This window comes from Erinaceus europaeus, chromosome 20 (genome assembly GCF_950295315.1).
Source record: "Erinaceus europaeus chromosome 20, mEriEur2.1, whole genome shotgun sequence".
NCBI classification, from domain to species: Eukaryota; Metazoa; Chordata; class Mammalia; order Eulipotyphla; family Erinaceidae; genus Erinaceus; species Erinaceus europaeus.
This window is the reverse complement of record NC_080181.1, coordinates 8,348,499-8,372,728: the sequence shown is the minus strand read 5'-3', so window position 1 is coordinate 8,372,728 and position 24,230 is coordinate 8,348,499. Positions and strand designations below refer to the sequence as shown.

The window sequence follows — 24,230 nt, the reverse complement described above, 5'->3', positions numbered from 1 at the left end:
CTGAGTTGCTTTCTCTCAAAAAATGGACTGTGCTTGTTTGTTGAGCGTTTTTTTAATGTTAAAAGTAGGTTTAGCATTCATATGCATATGTATATTTGGAAAGTAATATTGGCATTATAAAATCATCTGGGAAAGACTAAAGAAAAGTCACTGGAATGGGTTCAGAATTACTTCGCTTTGAGACTCTTTGACAATACCATAGACAGACAGAAGGGAAATTGACAAATTTTCCATAACTACCTTTTAATTAAATCAAACTTAAAAAAAATAATTCATGTTAAGTGAAATAAGTCAAACAGAAGGATGAATTTGGAATGATCTCACTCTCAGGCAGAAGTTGAAAAACAAGATCAGAAAAAAAAAAAAGTAGAACCTGAAATGGAATTGGCGTATTGCACCAAAGTAAAAGACTGGGGTGGGGGTGGGTGGGAGGGGAGAATACAGGTCCAAGAAGGATGACAGAGGACCTAGTGGGGGTTGTATTGTTATATGGGAAACTAGGGAATGTACAAACATGCATGTATTTACTGTTGAATGTAAAACATTAATTCCCCAATAAAGAAAATAAAAAAATTAGTCTATAAAGTAAAAAAAAATGTATTCCCTTTTATTGCCCTTGTTGTTTTAGTTATTGTTGTTGTTATTGATGTCATAGTTGTTGGATAGAACATAGATGTGGAGAGAGGCAAGGAAGACGGGGGGGGGAGAGAAAGACACCTGCAGACCTGCTTCACTGCTTTTTTTTCATATTTATTTATTTCCTTTTGTTGCCCTTATTGTTTTTATTGTTGTAGTTATTATTGTTGTTGTTGTCGGATAGGACAGAGAGAAATGGAGAGAAGGTTGGAAGACAGAGAGAGGGAGAGAAAGACAGACACCTGCAGACCTGCTTCACCGCTTGTGAAGTGACTCCCCTGCAGGTGGGGAGCCAGGGGATTGAACCAGGATCCTTACGCCGGGTAAATCGAACTCCTATGTGAATGCTGATTTTATTTCTCAACATTATACCTGCTATTTTATACCAGTTCCTGACCTACTTAGTTGCAATGCTACTACATCCTGTTGAATTCTAAAGAATCCTCAAAGGCTAACCAGCAGTAGTAGGTAGTCTAGTACATTTCATCATATATTTCTTGAATACTACTAATGACAGCCATTGTGTTGGGTGTCAAGGGATGGTGAAAGCAGTGATTCCTCTCCCTTTGAGTTATTAGACTATAAACTCCCTTTGAGTTTATAGTCTAATGTAGAGAAGATAAGTGAAAAGACTACTCCAGTGCCCTGTAATCAAGTGTAAAGTTAGTATGTATGTCAGGCTGCCTGTATGAGCACTGGAGTGGGGATTAACTTTAACACATGGAACAGAAACTGAAAGAATCTTTAGACTTTTTCTTGTTCTGTTTGATGGGGCATGGAAGGAAATAAAGAGAGAAGCAGAGATACCTGCAGCACTGTCTCACTGCTCCTGAAGCTCCGTACTCAGAAAGTGGGGACCTCAGGCTCATGTTTTTTTATTAAATGAGCCACTACAAGCTCATTTAATATTTTTAAATATTAAATTTTTTAATATTTGAGTCAGGTTTGGAAACATGGAGCTTAGCTAGCAGGCTACGTGAGGAGCAGTATATATGCAAAGGAAGGAGACATGCTAGATGAGTTGGAGAATTAGGAACATGTTGACATGAAATGAATCTATTAAAGACTGTAATTGAAGAGTTTTAGGGTTAGAGAGGCAGCATGATGGCTATGCAGAAAGACGTTCATGCCTAAGGCTCCCAGGTCCCAGGTTCAGTCCTCCAGTACCACTATAAACCAGAGCTGAGCAGTGCTCTGGTTAGTGTCTGTCTGTCTTCTCTGCTCCCCCCTCAGTAAAATAAATAATAGTAAAAAAGTGTGTGTGCCTATGTATGTCATGTATGTCATCTGAGAATGAGAGTTAAATTGGCCATCCAGATAGCATGGTCACTTTCACAGTATTACACAGCTGCCATTACATTTTTGAATGATGCCATTTTCTGATTTTTTATTTTCTAGTCATATTTTACAATTGGGTAACTTAAAACTCATGTAAATGTTTTATGCAACCATCTTCGTTATTTATTCACTTACTTTTTTTTTGTTGCCTCTGGGGTTTCATTGCTTTCGGTCAAGTTTTTCTGATAGTGACAGAGATGCTAGCTAGCTAGCTAGATAGATAGAGAGGGCAGGGTACTGGAGCGTTAATGACTCCACCAGTGCAGGGGAGGCTGGGCACAAGCCAGGGTCCTACACATGGCAAAGCAGGCACACTGCAGGTGAGCTGTCTTGCCGCCCCCCCACCTTTCAGCCATTTAAAAGTGTTCTCTAGACTTAAAATTCCAGTTTTTTTCATCTATCCATCTTGTTTTTCTTTGAGTGTTCCAGTCTTCACATATGACTAGTCTAGTTAATAAGTAGGATAAAATGCGTGATGACATTTGATTTTTTTTTCGGGATTCTATAAATAAGTCTGAGTGTCAGAATTGCATTAGTATTTTTAATCATTATTATTAATTTCATTGCATTGTTGGTATTGATATGTAGCAAAGATTAGTTTTCCATGATTGCTGGGTTGATGGGGTCCAATCTTGTAATTGTGAAAGTGACTTTTTTAAAGAAAATAATGACTAGTGAGAGTGAGGAGAGCATTGGCCTGCTCTGTACATCAGTGCGGGGGCAGCACTTATGACTTCGTGTGCATGTGCAGGCGGGAGCTCCGCCACCCCCTCCACCAAACAGTAGCTTTTGAACCTATAAATGAAAATTTGTTTGTCTTTTTCAGTCAGTTTAAATTTAATTCTGGTCTAGCACAATTACATGTACAGTTTCCTTCAGATTTTTAAGCAACCAAGCTCATGTTTTGAATCATGTGAAAGTAAGAAGTACGTATTTTGATACCTTTATTATTATTATTTTCTGCTACCAGGGTTATTACTGGGGCTTGTTGCCAGCACTACAAATCCACTGCTCCTGGCAGCTACACACCCCCATTTTATTTGGTAGGACAGAGAGAAATCGAGAGGGAAGAGAATATAGGGAGAGAGAAAGATAGACACTTGTAGGCTGCTTTACCACTTGTGAAGTGACTCTCCTGCAGGTGGGGAGTAGGGTCTTCAACTCATCCTTGCGCGGGTTCTTGCGGACAGTACTGTGTGGGCTTAACCAGGTGCACCGCCACCCAGTCTGCATACATTTTTATATTAGTATAGAATTGCAAAGTACATATCCTGCTGTAGCTCATTTTCTCCGGAGAAATCAAGTTTGATAATATGCAGAATATGCAGTTTGAACTATTTGGGGGCTTTGTCTAATCAGGAATTTACCTAAACCAGATGACATTGCCTTATTTGTTCCTGTAATTCACAGGACTACGTTAAATGTCTTTTAAAATCAAAGTACTCTATGTCTTCTGACATTATCCAGATTAAGCAATGAAAATAGTGCGAGTTTGGCATCACTTTTTCTTAGTGAACATTTGTCAAGTCTCAGAAATTTCCATTTCTTCTTAATAAACATCTGCTGAGTTCCTCAGATTACCATTTCGTTTTCTGTGTGAATGTGACCTTATTTAGAAATGGGGTCTTTGTAGATGCAGCCAAGTTAAGATGACTTCATGGGGGTGGGGAAAAATCAGATATGACCAGTGTCCTTATAAGTGAACAAGAGACACAGTCACACAGGAAGAATACTGTGTGACATTGTAGGCAGAGATCCAAACTTAAGAATGCCAGCATTTCCCCTGATAGCAGAAACTAAGATAAATGTGCAGAACAGATTCTCACCTAGAACCTTTGAGAGTGTGTGACCCTGCAGAATTGTAAGGAAGAAATTTAGATAATTTTAAACCAGCTATTTTGTTGTCCTTTGTTATATTGACTCTTGAAAACTCTTTGGCCTAAAAGTGTCCAGAAGTCTCTTGTAATCTTTAGTATTTTTTTTTACAAATATAATTGAAGGTAGATTTGTAATAATATTTTCAAGAATTTTTCTCATACCTGTGATACAAGTTCTCTAGTTTTATACAGATAGATTGCAAGTAGAAGGTCATATCCTACTATTCACTGATATCTGTGTATTTGTTGCCCTTGTTGTTTTTATTGTTGTAGTTATTATTGTTGCACAGGACAGAGAGAAATGGAGAGAGGAGGGTAAGACAGATGGGGAGAGAAAGATAGACACCTGCAGGCCTGCTTCACCGCTTGTGAAGGACTCCCCTGCAGGTGGGGAGCCGGGGGCTCGAACCAGGATCATTACTCCAGTCCTTGTGCCCTGTGCCACCTGCACTTAACCCGCTGCGCTACTGCCCAACTCCCTGATATGATATCTGTCTATTTGGGACTAGGTCAGGTATTGGGGATATAGACATGATTCTTGGACTAGAGGAGTTTATGGATTATTGAAGACAGGAGTGGTCAACATGGCAATACATCATGTGGTGTTGAACGAGGTATAGTCATAGTTGCAGGAGGAAACAAAGAATAGAATTACCTGGGAAAGTTTAACGTAGAATCAGATCTGGGGCTTGGTACCTCCGTGACAAATTCACTGCTTTCTGTGGCCATATTTTTCCATTTTCTTTTCTTTACTGGTAGTGACAGAGAAATAGGGAGGGGTGAGAAAGGGAGACAGACAGATAGAACAACCGACCTACAGTACTGTTCCTCTGCTTGTGAGGCTTCCCTCCTGCAGGTAGAGATTGGGAGCTTGAATCCGGGTCCTTGAGCATAACCTGTGTGCTCAACCAGGTGCAACATCACTCATCCTTGTTCACACAGATTTTTGAGAACAAAGCTTCCAGTTACATATTTATCTTTCAGCAACACTATTCCTGTGGAACCTTTACTTACTCCCAGAGAAACAGTATTATGACAAAATCTACATTGCTTCTTCGTCACCATATCTGAGATGTAATGACTTTATTACAGATAATCATTGGGTGATATCATTATAAATCACTTTGCTACCTATTCTGCTTTGCTTTTCCTATTACAAGCATGACTTTACAGTTGCCAGGTTTCATCCATCTGTGTGGCTGTTATTTCACATTCTACCACAGACCTCACGACACCAAGAATCTACACTTATGAGTCACCTGAGGGATGAAATTTGTAAAATTTCTTTTTATTAAATTAAATTTCCTTTGATTTTGAGGTGAGATTGAGGGGAGGGTCTGTGACACTGGGAGAGGCAGTATTTCTATAGATTTCAGAAAGTGGAATTCATTTTAGTCTATATACAGACGAGTTTACAAGTAGTCCTATGTTTGCTAGCACTGAGATACCGTAGTATGAATTGTAAACATAATTTCATCACCTTTATACCTTTTTTCTTTTTCTTTTTCCTTTTTTCACCAGGATTATTGTTGGGGCTCTGGGAGAGGGAGCTAGGGAGTGAGAGAGGTGGACACTTGGCAAACCTGCTTCATGGAGTTTGTAGGTGCTCAAACCCAGGTCCTTGTGCGTGGTAATGTGTGTGCTCAACTGAGTGCTTCACTGCTGGGCCCCAACTGCCGTGATCATTCTCCCCTTCTTTTGTGTTCTAAGTGTTTAAAAAAGAATAGTTATCGTTTAGGTATTAAAGTTAAACTAATAATGATTCTTAATCTTGATATAAAATCACCTTTGCAATGGTCTATTTTAAAATTGTTTGATCTGTTTTGTTTTGAATTTTTTTTTTTTTTTTGCCTCCAGGGTTATCGCTGGGGCTCTGTGCTTGCACTACAAATTTACTGCTCCTGGAGGCCATCTTTCTCCACTGTTGTTGTTGCTGCTGCTGTTGCATAGAATAGAGAGAAACTGAGAGAGGAGAGGAAGATAGAGAGGGAGAGAAGGGCACCTGAAGACCTGCTTCACTGCTTGTGAAGTGACCCCTCCCCCCCACAGGTGGGGAGCTGGGGGCTCAAACCAGGATCCTTGTACTTCACACTATGTGTGATTAACCTTGTGTGCCACCTCCCAACCCCCTTTGTTTTGGAATTTTTAACTCAACTGAGAAACCTATTAAACTTGAATTTTTTCTTAAAATTTCATAATGTACCTTATCATTCATGCAGGACTTTGACCAGCAGTTTAATTTATTCTACTTTATATAAAAAAAATCATGAGATGCTGTTTAGGTTTTTGGGGACATACATTTCCCCTCAAATTAGTCATTCTGAATAATTTTACTTCCAGAGGATTCTGTCCACACTGGGGAACCAAAATGATTGCTGAACTAGAAAGTAGTTCTTTTTTTTATTGTGCACTCTGTTTCCTCTTCCTAAGGAAGGATTCCCTAGTTAATGCTGGAGTCTGCTGTGTATTTATCTCTAGAGTCTTGTGGTTGTATGGGGTAGGGTGAGGGGATGAAATGGAGATTATTACAACAAACTGTACCTTTGATAAGCACCTTTGTACTTCCCTGAACAGTTTTTATCACACAGTATTCTTTGATATTATTTCAAAAAGTCATTTTTGGGAAGAAAACCATAATATTCATAGAGATAATGGCCTCTTTCAGAGAACCTTCTGATATATTTTTTAGCTCATATGGGAGTGATCACAGTGACTATTTTTTAAATATATTTATTCCCTTTTGTTGCCCTTGTTGCTTTATTGTTGTAGTTATTATTGTTGTTGTTGTTGTTGGATAGGACAGAGAGAAATGGAGAGAGAAGGGGAAGACAGAGAGGAGGAGAGAAAGACAGACACCTGCAGACCTGCTTCACCGCCCGAGAAGCGACTCCCCTGCAGGTGGGGACCCGGGGGCTTGAACCAGATCTTTAAGCCGGTCCTTGTGCTTTGCGCCACGTGCGCTTAGACCCACTGAGCTACTCCCCAAGTCCCCGCAGTGACTATTTTTAATTGACGAATTGATTAATGTAGAGGAAACAACTTTAGTTATATATTGAAGTGCACTGGAAGTAGTTTAAGGAAAAATTAGTGAAAGTCTGCACTTATATAAATGCAGTTTTGGGCTTGTGGAAATGTAGTTGGGCAGAGAAGACTTGTGTTGTCTTTTAAAGTAAACTTCATGTATTGGAAAAGGCTTTACGTGCATTTGGGTGAAGTCTGTCTACTTATTCCATGGAGCAGTAGATAGCAGTTCTGGTGACACTATCTGTTTTAATTGATTTGATGCTTCATGTGAGTAGCAGGTCTTTGAGTCCGACTCTCTTCTTCTGTAATCTCAAAGCATATACATACATACTCTTTCTTTCCAGTGCAACCAGTGCTACTTTTGAAAAGACTGTATTCTGAATCTGTTGATGGGATGGGTTGCATAACTGATGCCCTGCTTTTTTAGTGCATCCAAGGACATCTCTGTACATGATGGCAACAGCTTGTTTTCTCTAGGAGGAAGAAAGGACTGACTACATAATTTCTTCGTTTAGTTTACTGTGTCTTTAGGCACATACTTTTTCTACAGTGCTTAATGAAGAAGAAGACAAAAAATACTTAACATTTGTTTTTATAAGCTTTTCCTTTTTCACAAGTGTTCTGCTGTTGTGAAAAAAATTATTATAGAGAATGACATTATATATGACAAAATGCGATTTTTAGGTATGTAAATTATATATCAATATTAAGTATAATGAAAACTAATTTTTGATAATGACAAATGCCATTAAATTAAATGAGATAGAGTGAGGACAATGTTTTAAGAACTTTAAACACGGGGTCAGATGGTGACACATCTGGTTAAGCGCACAAGTCACCATGCCTGGGGGTTTGAGTCCCAGCTCCCTGCCTGCAGAAGGGAAGCTACATGAACAGTGAAGCAGGTCTGCAGGTGTCTTTGTCTCTCCCGCTCTTAGCTCCTCTGCCCTTTCAATTTCTCTCTCCTGTCAAATAAAATTGAAAAAGAACAACAACAAAAAGAAGTCACCACGAGCAGTGGTGGCACTGAGCCCCAGTGATAATCCTGGTGGCAATAAAAAAAATGAAAAAAAATCCTTTAGACACATATGATTTCTTACATTTGATTTTGAATATTTCCTAATTTTTTAATTATCTTTATTTATTGGATAGAGACAGCCAGAAATCTAGAGGGGAGGGGAGAAAGGGAGAGAGACAGAGAGACACCTGCAGCACTGCTTCACCATTTGTAAAGCTTTCTCCCTGCAGGTGGGGACTGAGGGCTTGAAGTCAGGTCTTTGCACACTGTAGCATGTGCATTCAACCAGGTGTGCCACCACCTGGTCCCAAGCATCTCAATTTTAGTAGCTTGTTTGTTCAAGAAAAAAATGCAGTAGCTATAATTTAATCTTGAATATACAATATATAACAAAAAACAATCAATTTTAACCTTTTTTTTTTTCCACAAGTATCTACAAGTATTTGTTAATGACTGTAGACAACTCTTAGATATGTGGGTGAGCCTTGGGATTGAAAGTTGAAGGAAGGCTGATGTCTTCAGCTAGAGCACTCATTTTTAAACTGTTTCTTGAGTTTTGGAAGATGAGTTACTTCAGGACTGAGAGAGTTTGTGGGGACATGACTGACAGATGGCAAAGAAGCACATATTCACAGGGAAGGAGAACACTGATTTACTGATGAGTGAACACTAGAGACTCTGTGCAGGTAGATGTGTAGGCAGTCAAGAAAAACTAGTGAGGATGACATTTCACACAAGCATCTAATAAAGCAGGAGAAAATAAAAATATTTTCTGTATTTATGTTGCTACCTGGACTACATCTCAAGATGACATTAGATAACTTCTGAATTTTAAATTTACATTTGAAAGTATTATATTACCTGCAGCCTACAGTACACACATTTTGTATTGTGAAACTAGGCCTTCCACTTACCTAGTCCCTTTGGAGTTGAATTTAACAGTTTTCCGCACGATTCTAGTTGATGTTGCTTTCAGAGTGGCCCTTCCAAGCAGGTTGGAGGGCAGCTGACTGCTTGCTCTTACAAGCAAGGAAAATCCCCCCCCCCCATGCCCCTGCCTTCTTTTCCTTCTTTTCCTTCTTTCTCTTTTCCTATTCAGCACCATTTTTAATTTCCTGTTTTGTTTTTTGATTTTATAATAGGAACAGTGGATTTTTTTCAAATGTTTGATCTGTGGTCCTTCTATTGAACTGAAATAAACCTGAAATGAAGGTTGATATGCATAGCTCACTCTGTCCACCTACCTGCCTGCCTGCCTGCTTGTCTGCCTTTCTGTCTACCTATCTATCTGTTTGTCTTTTGAGAGATGAGAAAGAAACAGAGCAAGGGGAGAGATACAGCAGCATCCTTTCCCCAGCAGAGGAGTTCTGTAGGTGCTATTTTTGGTGCTCCTGTAGTGCTGGGTATAAAATCAGTGCTTCACATATGGTAAAGGTGTACACTTCTTTTTTTAATTTGAATTTTTTTATTGCAGGATTAATGTTTCACAGTCGACAGTAAATATAATACTTTGTACATGCATAACATTTCCCAGTTTTCCACATAGCACTACAACCCCCACTAGGTCCTTCTCTGCCTTCATGTTCCAGGACCTGAACCCTCCCCTTCCCCAACCTACCCCAGAGTTTTCCTTTGGTGCAATACACCAACTCCAGTCCAGGTTCTGCTTAGTGTTTTCTCTTCTGATCTTGTCTTTCAACTTCTGCCTGTGGGTGAGATCATCTTATATTCATCCTTCTGTTTATGACTTATTTCACTTAACATGATTTCTTCAAGCTCCATCTAAAATGGGCTGAAAATGGTGAAATCATCATGTTTAATACCTGAGTAGTATTCGCCTCCTGGCCTCTTGGTCTGGGTATTTTCCAGCTGCTTATTATGGCATTACATATAGTGGCAGTAAGAAAAGATGAACTCTTATTTTAACTAATTGTTTTCTTGCCTAGAGTGTTACTATTGGGGCTCCATACCTTTAGGACTCTGCAGTTATTGGAATCCTTTCTTTAATTAAGGGTAAAATACAGAGGGGACTAGAGACTCCTGCAGGGAGGAACCTGGAGCTTGAATCGAAGTCCTTGCACATGGTGAGTGTGCACTCTACTTGGGAAGCTGCCAACTATCCCTCTTGCTTTTAATATTTTTGGGTCAGTGCAACCCTTATAGCAATCATTGAAGGGTAACAAGAGAAAATTAAATAAGTAAATAAATATAAAAATTTGTTTAAAAAAACAGTCATTGAGATAGAGAAATTAACAACTTTTTAACATGATATTGAAATATCTCACATATCAGATTTTCTGAACTCAGTTAAATATGAGAAAGGGAAAAAACTTAGAAAAAAAAACATTTTGTCATCTACATACCTAAATGCAAGTCAGTGAGGTAAACCAAAAAGGGTGAATATCAAATAACCTGACTCATAAGTGGTAAGTAAGAAAGGGAAAACAAAAGGTGAAGCTTGAACTCAGTGTTGTGTACTGCAATAAAGTAAAGGCCTTTGGGAGAAGCAGAAACTGGAGGGGATGGCAAGGGCACAGGGGTCCTACTGTATGATAATGAAGAGAGGCTCAAGGTGGTGATGGGAGTAGTGTACAGACACCTTCCATGGGTAAATAAGAGGTACCCAAAGGCCTGGCTATGGTACACCCAGGTCCAAGCCCCAGGTCCTCATCTGTACCGGTGAAACTTCATGATGGTTGAAGCAGTGCTGCAGGTCTCTCTCTGTTTATCTGCACCTTCCTTCTCAATTCTTCTTGTCTCTATCACAAAGAAAAAAAAAGGGGGAAAAAGTAACCATCAGGAGTAATGGCTTTGTCACGTAGGCACCAAGCACCAGCAATAACCTTGGTAGGAATGGAAAACAACAATAATAGCAAAACAAAAAAGAGAACACTAGATTATATTTATATGCCAACAGTTACCTTGTAAAGAATTATTTATAGAATAACATTCCTATCTGCTATGCACTTGAATAGACTTCACTGACCCATCAGTCTTATGTTTTATCTGCAGTTTAATAGGCTTGGCTGTCTGATTTCTTAATCCACAGTCTATTAGTACACTATGTTACGTGTGCTTTGCATGGCGAGAATGAGAATAGTTTCCATAACAGCAGTGTAGGTGTTACATCGGATGCCAGTGCTACTTTAAAGGAAAAGACCCATGATTTGGAAGATGACCACTCTGATGGTGTGGACATTAAAATAAGTACTTTATGTAGAGTGTAGAGACTATAATAAGGTGATGGGTAAATATAGTTAATATAATGAAATATAATATTCACTAGTGTTTTTTTCCTTTGATTTGCTGAATTACATAGCAGCCTCAAAATCAGTGCTTATGATATAATCCTGAGCTTTGATCAGGAAACTATCAAATAACCTCATATACATGCGTTAAACTCATTTTCATCTGAACTATTAGTATTAAAACATTTTTTTGGTATTTGAAGATACGTCTAATCAATGCAGAAAGTTCTAACATAGTAACTACTTCTGTGAAAAGCTGTATTGAAGGGGTCAGGCAGTAGCGCAGTGGGTTAAGCACCGATGGTGAAAAGCGCAAGGACCAACATAAGGACCCCAGTTCGAGCCCCTAGCTCCCCACTTGCAGGGGAGTTGCTTCACAGGTGGTGAAGTAGGTCTGCTGGATAGGACAGAGAGAAACGGAGAGAGAAGGGGAAGACAGAGAGGGGGAGAGAAAGACAGACTCTTGCAGACGCGCTTCACCACCCGTGAAGAGACTCCCCTGCAGGTGGGGAGCCGGGGGCTCCAACCAGGATCCCTAGGCCGGTCCTAGCTCTTTGCGCCACGTGTGCTCAACCTGCTGCGCCACCGCCTGGCCCCCTAGAATATTCTTGCTTTACAGTTATGTTTCTGATACTCTAATTTTAGATGTAAGAATTTTTAAATGTTTTTTTAAATTTCTTTTTATTTGTTATTGGATAGAAACAGAGAGAAATTGAGAAAGAAGGGGGAGATAGAGAGGAAGAGAGACAGGGAGACACCTGCAGACCTGCTTCACTGTCTGTGAAGCGACTCCCCTGCAGGTGGGGAGCCGGAGGCTCGAACTGGGATCCTAGCCAGTCCTTGCACTTTGTGCCATGTGCGCCCAACTCGCTGTACTACTGCCCGACTCCTGAGATGTAAGAATTTTTGTAAGTACTGTAGCCTACCCTTCACTTCAGTCTGATTTATTATTATTATTATTATTATTATTATTTTCCTCCAGGGTTATTGCTGGGCTCGGTGCCTGCACCATGAATCCACCGCTCCTGGAGGCCATTTTTTCCCCCTTTTTGTTGTCCTAGTTGTTGCAGCCTCGTTGCGGTTATTATTGCCATTGTTGACGTTGCTTTGTTGTTGGATAGGACAGAGAGAAATGGAGAGAGGAGGGGAAGACAGAGAGAGAGGGGAGAGAAAGATAGACACCTGCAGACCTGCTTTACCGCCTGTGAAGCGACTCCCCTACAGCTGGGGAGCCGGGGGCTCGAACCAGGATCCTTACACCGGTCCCTGCGCTTTGCACCACGTGCACTTAACCCACTGCGTCACCGCCCGACTCCCTATTATTATTTTTTTATTGCAGCTAGGATTATTTCTGGGGCTCAGTACTTAGAAAACAAATCTACTAGACCTGGCAGCCATTTTCCCCCTTATTTATTTGATAGAGTCAGAGAGAAATTGAGGGTGGGCGTGCAACAGAGAGGGAGAGACAGAGACACCTGCTGCAGTGCTTCATTGGGCTTTTGAACCCATGTGCATACTTATTTGTGCTCATAACTAGATGGGCTGCCTTCCAGCCCCCTGAATTCTTTCATTAATGCTACATACTGCCAGTAGGAGGTCAGATTATTGAAAGAACTGAACTGTAGTCTTTAATAATTATGGCAACTGGAGGCCAGAGCTAATTTTAATTTAGGGCTTTTATACCCATAATGCTGTTATAATTAGGTGTGATCAAGAAATCCTCAATTGCTTATTGACTGTTGTTCCAATAGATTCCTTCCTTCCTTCCTTCCTTCCTTCCTTCCTTCCTTCCTTCCTTCCTTCCTTCTTCAGGGTTATCACTAGAGCTCCATGTCTGTACAAATTCACTGCTCCTGGAGGCCATTTTTTTTTTTTCTGTTTTATTGGATAGGACAGAAAGGAATTGAGAGAGGAGGGTGGGAGGGGTTAGAGAGGGGGAGAGAAAGACACCTGCAGACCTGCTTCATCATGAAGGGACTCACCTCCCCCGCAAATTGGGGAGTAGGGGTTTGAACCTGGGTCCTTGCACGGGTCCTTGTGGTTTGTATTATGTGCACTTAACCTGGTGCACCACCCCTGAACCCACCAATAGATTCTTTTCAATCAGTTACTTGCCATTTAAATGGAAATTGCCTTCTCTGATCACTAAAACTCATTTAAGTTTCCAATTAATTTTTGCAAAGGTTTGTTATTTAAATGAGGTAGTTTGGGATTGTACTCTCTAAGATTTTGGCCCCTTGATATGAGGACAAGTGGGGGATAGAATGTTGATTTGGCTGTCCTCAGTCTGGGTCTGGGTCCGGGTCCAGGACTAGGTCTGGATCAATGTTTGATAACATTAATTGTAGTCTGAGGAGTGAAGCCATCCATCTGGACTTAATCCATCTTCTTGTCCTAGTGCTTCTGGTCTCAGCCTTTAGGTGTCCAGTCACCACAGAGCTTTAGAATGCAGAGTTCAGAAAGACCTTCATTAAACCCTGGCTCTACCCTTTGATGTGTCTTTAGACAAATTTCTTAAGCCTCTTTAGGTTTCTCATCTCTCATCTCTCCCTTAGGTTTCTCAGGTTTCTTGTGTATAAAAGAAGGTTAATAAAGCATCTATTTCATGGAGTCGTCAAGGGGGTTGAATCAAATAATTTTCTGGAATTATGCCTAGAACATACTAAGTATGTGCTAATTATTGCCATTATAGTGCCCTAAACCCTTTACTATGGCAACATGTCAAATCTTTTCAGTGTTACAAATTGCTTCTCATTTAAAGTGATCTTATTCTGCTTACTGTTTCCTGCCAAATACAATTATTCATTCCTTACTGTTAAAATACAGACAGCTCTTAGAAGTAAAGCAGTTTAATTCTATTAACTTTTACTTTTACTGTGAGTCACTAATATCCATAACTCTTCAAAATTTGTTTTAAGAAGATTCTTATGTTCTGTAATCTACAACTGTTGAAGATTTTTAATATTTATTTATTTTCCCTTTTGTTGCCCTTGTTTTTTTATCATTGTAGGTATTATTGTTGTTATTGATGTCGTCGTTGTTAGATAGGACAGAGAGAAATGGAGAGAGGAGGGGAAGACAGGGGGAGAGAAAGATAGACACCTGCAGACCTGCTTCACTGCCTGTGAAGCGACTCCCCTGCAGGTGGGGAGCTGGGGGCTTGAACCGGGATTGTTATGTTGCTGCAGTAAAGTACATTCAGAATAAAGGCTATAGGCAAGAGGGAAGTTACCTTCATGGGGTGTTGCCTATCAGCCTTAGCAAGTGGAATTTAATCTTTCAGTTGAGCTAGTTTGAGGAAGTGAAGTCTACAAATAGAGGGAAGGGTTAGAGAAAGGCAAGTTGGGAGAATAGGATATGAAAAGCAGTGGTGACTGATTTATGTTAAGTCTAAATTGAAGACTCACTCTATTTTCTGGGTTAGAGAAATGAATACATTAGTCCACCTACAACTAAATTTGGTCATATGAGAAGACAGATAACAGCAATTCATTTAGATCCATGTCAAAACTTCCACAGATTTGTTAAGAAATCAAATTTGATGCTATGGAAGATCAAGTTTGAACTTTGCGATGTAACAGATGAGTGTCAGGGCTCACTGGCAGGTGGCTGTTGAGCATTCAAGGCGATGCTGTTTGAATGAATGTATGAATATCAATTTTTTTTTTTTACTTAAGATATTCTTTTTAAGTGTTTATTACAAACTAGTTTTACAGGCTAAAAGGAAATAAAAGGACTATGTACAGCCTTACGGGAAACAGGCAGGGAGCTGAGGAGGGCCAAGATGAGTCTAGGGCCTTGGAGGGCGCAATCCCAGGGGAAGGGACCCTCTCATCCCAGGGGGAGGGGGCCGCACTCCTGGAGGGGGCATGCCCATTGGAGTTCCTCTTCCAGGGGGTATCCCCATTGGGGGACCCATTGGAGGCCTCATACCAGGAGGTGGGCCCATCATGCCGGGAGGGGGTGCCCCTCTACCCATAGGTGGGGGAGGACCTCCACGGCCTGGTGGCTACTGGGTTGGAGCTCCCGCAATACTGGCTGTGGCAGCAGCTGCAGCAGCAGCAGCAGCAGCAATGGTGCCTCTTCCTTGTGGGGTCATCACCTGTTGGGATAGCCCACCAATACCTCCGACTGGCCCAGCAAGTCCTGCAGGAGCCTGTGGCATGGGAACACCGGCTGGGATTCCTCTGCCAGCAGCCCTACAGATACCTGGGCCTCCAGCAGCTCCAGCCAGTGGCACTCGGGCTATGCCAGTATCTTTGGGAGGAGGTCCCTCTGCTGTCATAGAGCCCAGGCTCTCCCCTCGAAGCAGCACCAGACCAAGGACTCGTTTTTCTTCTCTTTCTGCTTGTTTTGAGTTCTTCGGCTTGATCTTCCTGAACTCATCACAGTCATACAGGATCAAATTCATATGCTTGTCAAAAGCCTTGAAGGTGCCAATGAAGATGTGGCCGTCTTGCAGGATGCACCTCATCCTGTAGTCGGTGTGCTGCAGCATCTTGCCGCTCTTGCCCACGGTCATGGTGGCGGTTTTTGATGGCTACGATTCCCGCTGGTGAATATCATTTTGTATTACTTCATGCTTCTTTGAAGAGGATGATATTCATTTAATTTTGTTTCATATTCACAACACACATATTGCTGAATCCATGTTTTATAGCTACTGTTTAAACTCTTGAACTCCTTGTTTTTTCCTGATCCTGTCATGACTTTTTTTTTTTCTCCTCTTGGTGTCTGCATGTCTCCACCATTGCTTTTTTTTTTTTTTTTTTAATAAAGGTGAGAAGCATGGATTGATTGCAAGGGGGAGAAAGAAGGAGAGATAGTTGCAGTACTGCTCCACCACTGGGAAAGCTTACCCCTACCGATGGGGACCAGGGGCTTGAACTCACATCCTTAAATATAGTAACATCTGTGATTTATTTGGTAGCCCAATACCTGGTCCCTAGAAGTAACCAGTGATCTTGTTACATTGATGATGTATGTTCTTTTTTTTTTTTTTTTTTTCCTCCAGGGTTACTGCTGGGCTCGGTGCCTGCACCATGAATCCACTGCTCCTGGAGGCCATTTTTCCCCCTTTTGTTGCCCTTGTTGTTGTAGCCCCGTTGTGGTTATTATTATTGCCATTGTTGACGTTGCTTTGTTGTTGGATAGGACAGAGAGAAATGGAGAGAGGGGGAGAGAAAGATAGACACCTGCAGACCTGCTTCACCGCCTGTGAAGCGACTCCCCTGCAGGTGGGAAGCCGGGGGCTCGAACCGGGTTCCTTATGCCGGTCCTTGCACTTTGCGCCACATGTGCTTAACCCACTGCGCCACCACCCGACCCCCGATGTATGTTCATTTTTTAAAAAAAACCTTTGCCTAATCATAAAAACAAAATAAAAGGCAACTTAGTTCAGATTTCTCATTATCATTTCATAAGTTCTTTTTTATGACTGGTAGAACCTGTAATGTCTTGGGGGCTAGGCAGTGACACACCTGGTTAGGATGCAAGGACGAAGGTTCAAGTCCCTGCTCCCCACCTGCAGGGGGAGAGATTCACAAGTGGTGAAGCAGTGCTGCAGGTGTCTAGCTTCCTTTATTTTCTTCCTCTACCCTCTCAATTTCTCTATTCAATAATAAATTAAATACATATACATATACGCTGTAATGTCTTAAAGCCCATGTCTAAAAATCTGCATAAGAAACATAATCTGATCTGGCCTTTAATTTGCATCCAAATCCTCACCTATTTTGTCCTGGCTGCCTGGACTCTTTCTGTAGTGTCTGCTGCTTTGTGAATTAGATTAGGGTTAACCTTCATAGAGCCACAGTAAAAAAGAGGATGCTGAGATTCTGAAATGTTTTAGATTCCTTTTTCATATTTTTGCTCACCCATTTAATAACTTGGTGGCATTTCTCATTTTCAGAATGTTTCTTAGTGTCTTTCAAACCCTTATGTGTTTTGTCTATCATTTGGCCTCTTAGCCCATAAAAATCTACACATTTTCTAAAAAAAGATCAAAGTATAATTATTATGCCTTTTTTTTTTTTCCCCTCCAGGGTTATTGCTGGGCTTGGTGCCTGCACCATGAATCCACCACTCCCGGAGACCATTTTTTCCCCGTTTTTGTTGCCCTTGTTGTAGCCTCGTTGTGGCCATCATCATTGCCATTGTTGATGTTGTTCGTTGTTGGATAGGACAGAGAGAAATGGAGAGAGGAGGGGAAGACAGAGGGGAAGAGAAAGACAGACACCTGCAGACCTGCTTTACTGCCTGTGAAGCGACTCCCCTGCAGGTGGGGAGCCGGTGGCTCGAACTGGGATCCTGACGCTGGTTCCTGCACTTTGCGCCACATGCGCTTAACCCACTGCGCCACCACCCGACTCCCTTATTATGCCTTTTTAAAATTAAATATTGAGCCGGGCAGTGGCACACCAGGTTAAGTGCACATACTTCAGAGCACAAGGACCCCGCCTACCCACCCAGGTGTCTATGTCTTTCTCTCCCTCCCTTTCTGTCTCTCCCCCATCCCCTAGCCCCCAGTTTCTCTCTGTCTTGTCCAATAAAATGGAAAAAATGTCCTCCAGGAGCAGTGGATACCTAGTGTTGGCACTGAACCCCCAGCAACAACCCTAGAGGCCAAAAAAAAAAAAGGGAGTCAGGTCGTAGCACAGGTGACGCAAAACACAAGGACTGGCGTAAGGATCCCGGTTCAAGCCCCCAGCTCCCCACCTGCAGGGGAGTCACTTCACAAGAGGTGAAGCAGGTCTGCAGGTATCTGTCTTTCTCTTTCCCTCTCTATATTCCCTCCTCTCTCCATTTCTCTCTGTCCTATCCAACAATAACAACATCAATACAACAACAATAATCACTACAACAATAAAACAAGGGCAACAAAAGGAAATAAATTTTAATTTTTAAAAAAATTAAAAAAGAAATTAAAAACACACACACAGTTATCTAGGGATTTTCTGGAGTCCTTTTCCCACAAAATCAAATATTACTTAACAGTTCATCTTTGTTTGTCACTGATTTTTTTCTTTTAAAAACATTTTATTCATTTATTTATTGGTTAGAGATGGAGAAATTGAGAGGACAGAGGGAGCTAGACTCCAGCAATACTACTTCACTGCTCCTGAAGCTTTCTTCCTGCAGGTGGGGACTGGGATTTGAACCAGGGTCCTTAAGCATTGTAGCATGTACATTCAACTGGGTGCACCTCTGGCCAACTCCCACCAACTGAATTTTTCTGCCAGCATCTAGAATGATGAGTATTACATATCTATGAAGCCTCGCTCCATCATTTGGCTTAGCTTCAAAGGTCTTTCCTCTTATGAGGCACCCCAGGTTCTTGTGGCTGCTCATCTTGCCTTGTATTACAGATCTTGTCCTAAGTCATATACAACATTAAGGATTATGTCCTTGTTAAGCATTAGGCAGTATTTGCAATTGTGTCATTGGATGGTTAATGGTTTACAGTGCAACCTTAGACACAGAGAAACAACCTCTCACCGTTCCTTGATAGGTGTCTGGGAGACATTCACTACCCCAGTCTAGGGATCCCTTCCCCATCATGCCCTAGCACCCTAATTTTCCTTCAACCAGTCCCTTCCTTTCCTCCCCAGTGTGTGTTGCTTTGGTGCAATATACTACACCATATTCAAGTTTTACCTTCTGTTTTACTTTACTGTCTTTCCTTTGAGTGAGTTCATTCAGTATTGGTCTTTCTTTCTGGTTTATTTCACTCAACACAATACTTTGAAGTTATGACCAAGATATTACAGAGGAGATGGCCTCATCATCTTTAATGGCTGCATAGTATTCCATTATGTATATGTACTGCAACTTTCCTAGCAACTCAACCTGCTGCTGGGCTTTCAGGTTTGGGCCTTTACAGACTGCACTGCTATGAACATTGGTGTGCAGAAGTCTTTCTTTTCAAATGGGAGCTTTTGTTTTCCTTGGCTATATCCCCAGAAGAGGGATTGCTGGTGGACCAGGCATTTACAGACAAGATCTTATTTATTTCTTACAGCTACTTGGCAGCGAAGATGTTCTGATCATTTTCATTTTATCTCATCCATAAGCATATGTAATTATGGGTCAGTGAGGCTTAAATTTACTTTTTACTGATAGTAGGGTTTTATAAAGATTATTTCTAAGGGGGCCGGGTGATGGTGCACCTGGTTGAGCGCACATGTTAGAAGGTGGAAGGACCCAAGTTCAAGCCCCTGGTCCCCACTTGCAGGGGGAAAGCTTTGTGAGTGGTGAAGCAGGGCTGCAGGTGTCTCTCTGTCTCTCTCCCTCTCTGTTACCCCCTTCCCTCTTGATTTCTGACTGTCTCTATCCAATAAATAAAGATAATAAAAAATTTTTAAAAAGATTATTTCTACCCATAATGAAAAGTGAAACAAAGATATTCTAGCCAAAGGAAATTGCATTTTTCTCTTTTCTCTTTTCCTTCAGGGTTATTGCTGGGGCTTGTTGTCTGCACTATGGATCCACTGCTCCTGGAAGCCTTTTTTTTTTTTTTTTTTTTACATTTTATTAGGATAGAGAGAAATTGAAGAGAAAAGGGAGATAGAGAGGGAAAGAGAGACCTGAAGACCTGCTTCACCGCCTGGGAAGCGAACCCCCCCTCCCCGCAGGAGGGCAGCTGGGGCTCAAACTAGGAAACTTGCATGGGTCCTTGTGCTTCATACTATGTGTGCTTAACCCAGTGCACTACCGCCCAATCCCCGGATTTTAATTCTTTTTTCTAAGAAATTTTTCTTTAGCAGTCAATGCTTTTCTTACAGGTACATTTGAAGTCATACTGTTGTTAGCAAAACTAAAACTAAAGATTTAGCTATCTATTTATTTACTTTTTTTTTTTTTTTTTTTTTTTGCAAAGAGAGAAAGGTAGAGGGAATGAGACAGACAGACCAACCAGGACCACAGCACTGAAACTTCCTTCATTATAGTGGGGGCTGGGCCCAAGCCTGGATCACTCATGTGGCGGAGCAGCACCCAGCTAAGTGAGCTAGAGGTCTTAGTAGCCCCATTTTAAACATCTAGGCTTGAAGTCTAAAACCTTTTCCCTCTAATATATGATATGTCTCTTCTATTTTCTGTCTAAAGGCTGACTTTTTATTATGCAGAACGTTTTCTCTATTTTATTATAGAGTAGCTTCATATGCTTTAGTTGACTACTTAAGGAAAATGCAAAGTGGGTCAGTTGCTGAATAAGTAGTAGTCTATGGACCCAAGAATAAGTTTATCACTGTCCAAGAATTTAGAATGTTTGGGGCATCCACCCCAGACTCCACCCCTAAAGGCTTCCTTAACAAAGCAGACTTCACACAGTCCTTGAGCCTAACACATAGACGACAGTGCTGCTCTCGTGCTTCTTGAAGTTAGGATTTTACCATCATCTGAGATAACTTTATGAGTTGCTAAATTATATAAAAGTATTGATACACAACTTAAAATTATAGATATTTTCTTCTGACAACTTTTTATTTAAGATTTAAACATCAAATGTTAGATCAAATTTGTTAATTATATGTTTTTGAACCCTTAGAGAATTTTTCTTTGCTCTAGCAAATACTGATAGGGGTGTGTTTGGTTATTCCAGGAGTTTGCATTCCTGCTGTCCATATAGAACAAGAACTTTATATGCTTCTGGTGTAGTAGGTTTCTGACAGTAGTAAAGCTACAGCAGGTATATATATATATGTTTTTAATATCGATTTATTTCCTTTTGTTGCCCTTGTTTTATTGTTGTAGTGATTATTGTTGTTGTATTGATGTCGTTGTTGGATAGGACAGAGAGAAATGGAGAGAGGAGGGGAAGACAGAGGGGGAGAGAAAGACAGACACCTGCAGACCTGCTTCACCGCCTGTGAAGCGACTCCCCTGCAGGTGGGGAGCCGGGGGCTCAAACTGGGATCCTGACACCGGTCCTTGCGCTTTGCACCACATGCACTTAACCCGCCGCTCTACTGCCCGACTCCCAGCAGTTATATTTTAAAACAAGCATCTTGAAAGGTTAAAAGCTAGGTGAATTTGTTTTTTATTTTTTTAAAAAATGTTTATTTCTATTTATTGCCACCAGGGTTATTATTGGGGCTCCTGCCTGCCTGCAGGACAAATCCACTGCTAGTGGTGTCTTTTAATTTTTAGTTTACTTGATAGGTTAGAGAGAAATTGTGAGGGAGCAGATAGTGAGACAGAGACACCTGCAGACTTGCTTCATCACTCATGAAGTTTCCCCTGCAGGTGGGGAGCAGCGGCTCAAACCCATGTCCTTGCAAAGGTTACATTTGTACGCAACCAGATATGCCACTGCCTGCCCCCAGCTAAATTTATTTTAATTATAGCCTCATCCATTAGCATTTTATTGATTGAAGTTAAATTTCAGGGCCCAGAACATAGCTCTTGTGGTAGAGAGAGCACTTATCAAATTGGAGGACCACCACCTGGGAGCACCATGCAGAGGGATAGGTTCATGAGTGGTGAAGTAATGTACTAGTGTCTCTTCTTTCTGTGTCTCTCTTTCTCCCTGTCTCTTGCCCTTTATCTGGGGGAGAGTCTGCTAGGACTGGTGAATGGCATAGGTGTCAAATACTAGCAAAGCCACAGCTGGTGGAAAAAAATAATTGCACCAGTATATCTTCTGAGAATAAGATTCATTTACATAGACAAATAATAAAAAAATGATTTTAATTCAGAAAATATAGTATCTAAAATAGAGTTTATATTTAAATCTCTCTGCCTCAAAAGTGTTCATTATTTATTCCATCTGGAATCCAGTGGAATATTCTGAATAGTTTTTTTATTTTTTGCTTTTTTCCAGTCACTTTTATTCTAAACAATTTCCTACTGTTGCTTATATAACAACAGCATACCTTTAGTTCTCTAGTATGAACTTTTCTGATTGTTTCCTAGTGATTAGGATTAGGTTAAAGGCTTCTAGCAAGAATACTGAGTGGTCCATGCTGTACACTTCCTCTTAATTACATGAAAAGTTACATGACTTACTCTTCATTATGTAACTTAGATCACTTGGCTTCTCGATTACTTCATGGAAATGTAACATTTATTTGGTAATTAACACATTGTCTTTGGAGTGGCACTTCAAACCAATTTTCTGTTGTAACAGCCTTTAACTCTTTGGATTTAGTATTCATTTATGATATCTGCCCAAAGCAATTATTATATCTGTGGTATCACAATGGCAAATTGCTGGTTCCACTGCTCTGTGATTGTCTTAGTTTTTGTTTGTTTGTTTTTGTTTTTATCCAGAGTTATGCTGCCAGGTTGATGCTTGGATCACTCCACTTCTTTGAGTAGCATTTTTTTTCTTTCCTCTTTTTTTAAATTTTTTTTTCTTTTTTCTTTCTTTTTTTTTTTTTTTGCCTCCAGGGTTATTGCTGGGGCTCAGTGCCTGCACCATGAATCCACTGCTCCTGGAGGCCATTTCCCCCCCTTTGGTTGCCCTTGTTGTTGTAGCCTTGTTGTTATTATTGTTATTGTTGATGTCATTCCTTATTAGATAGGACAGAGAGAAATGGAGAGAGGAGGGGAAGACGGGGAGAGAAAGACAGACACCTGCAGACCTGCTTCACCACCTGTGAAGAGACCCTCCTGCAGGTGGGGAGCCGGGGGCTCCAACCGGGATCCTTACACTAGTCCTTGCGCTTTGTGCCACGTGCGCTTAACCCGCTGCGCTACTGCCCGACTCCCTCCTTTCCTCTTGATAGGAGAGACTGAAAGGGGCAGAGGGAACGGGGGAGGGGAGGGTGACCAAGGGGGGAGGAGCAAAAGGGATGGTGGAGAGAAGGAGAGAGATGTAGAGATACTACAGCACCACTCCGCTGCTCATGAAACTTCTTTCCCGTCGGGAGCTCCCATGTAGTGACCGGGAACTTGAACCATGGCTCTTGTACATGCTGGTGGCTGTGCTCCACCAGGCCAGCCTCCTCCTTGTCGTCTGTGAGCACTGCTGTGACTGCATCTAAAAAATCTCTGGCTTCCCAAAATATCCTGGATCTCCCCCCATTTCATTAGAATATTACTATAATAAAATATAGATGACTATTTAAGTTGTTTGATGGCGTCTGGGAGCTTTTTAACTGTACATGAGAAGTAATCTCAACCAACACAGGAAGAATTTTTAAGAAAAGCAAAGAAAATCCAAATGACATGCCTTCTTCCAGTACTAAACCGTAGGTATCTATCTCTTCAAGTAAATAAACATGGAGACATTCAGTTAGAAATATTAAATTCAGGGGGTCGGGTGGTGGCGCAATGGGTTAAGCACATGTGGTGCAAAGCGCAAGGACTGGCGTAAGGATCCCGGTTTGAGCCCCCAGCTCCCCACCTTCAGGGGAGTCGCTTCACAGGCAGTGAAGCAGGTCTGCAGGTGTCTGTCTTTCTCTCCCCCCCTCTGTCTTCCCCTCCTCTCTCTATTTCTCTCTGTCCTATCCAACAACGAATGACATCAACAATGGCAATAATAATAACCACAATGAGGCTACAACAACAAGGGCAACAAAAGGGGGGAAAATGGCCTCCAGGAGCGGTGGATTCATGGTGCAGGCATGGTGCAGGCATGGTGCAGGCCCAGCAATAACCCTGGAGGAAAAAAAAAAAGACATTAAATCCAAAAGATAATTAAGAACAATATCCCAAGAACTCATAAGTTACTTATTGTAAGAAAATTGAGAGTTTTTAAAAATGTGTTCCTGGGGTTCTGTGAGATAGCCCACCTGGCAGTGCGCCTGCCACGCCTTTTGTGACCCAGATCGGAGCCCCTGAAGGTACCGCATGGCAGTGCCACAGTCCTTGTGGAGGCTCCAGCAGGGGCCCTGCTGCCTTGCCCTCTCTGCCCTGTCCTGTCTCTGTCTATCTGAAAAATAATGTTACTGTTGCGTGGTGAAGCCACGGTAATCTCCCTCCCCCCCCCCACACACACAGGAAAATACATTCCTTAGGCTTTCCGTTTTGTTTGTTGTTTTGCATAAAGGATAGGTGGAATGCAGGTGTGAACATTGAGGAAATAACTTCACTTTTCTTTTTCTTAACCTTTTCTTTTTAAAATTTAAAATCATCTTTATTGGA

The 24,230-nt window shown here is 41.3% G+C and overlaps 2 protein-coding genes across 2 annotated transcripts in view; one reads left to right on the top strand and one right to left on the bottom strand.

The window, feature by feature from the left end:
• Positions 1 to 24,230, top strand: part of GUCY1A2 (guanylate cyclase 1 soluble subunit alpha 2) — a 204,435-nt gene that overhangs the window by 100,816 nt on the left and 79,389 nt on the right. The window lies entirely within an intron of this gene.
• Positions 14,822 to 15,692, bottom strand: LOC103111362 (small nuclear ribonucleoprotein-associated protein B-like). Its single transcript, XM_060179808.1, has one exon. It carries the CDS (start codon positions 15,661 to 15,663, stop codon positions 15,151 to 15,153), a length of 513 nt encoding a protein of 170 aa, XP_060035791.1. The 5' UTR covers positions 15,664 to 15,692; the 3' UTR covers positions 14,822 to 15,150.

Excerpts from the sequence above, each read along its gene's own strand:
- LOC103111362 (XM_060179808.1), bottom strand. The coding sequence starts at position 15,663 with ATGACCGTGGGCAAGAGCGGCAAGATGCTGCAGCACACCGACTACAGG.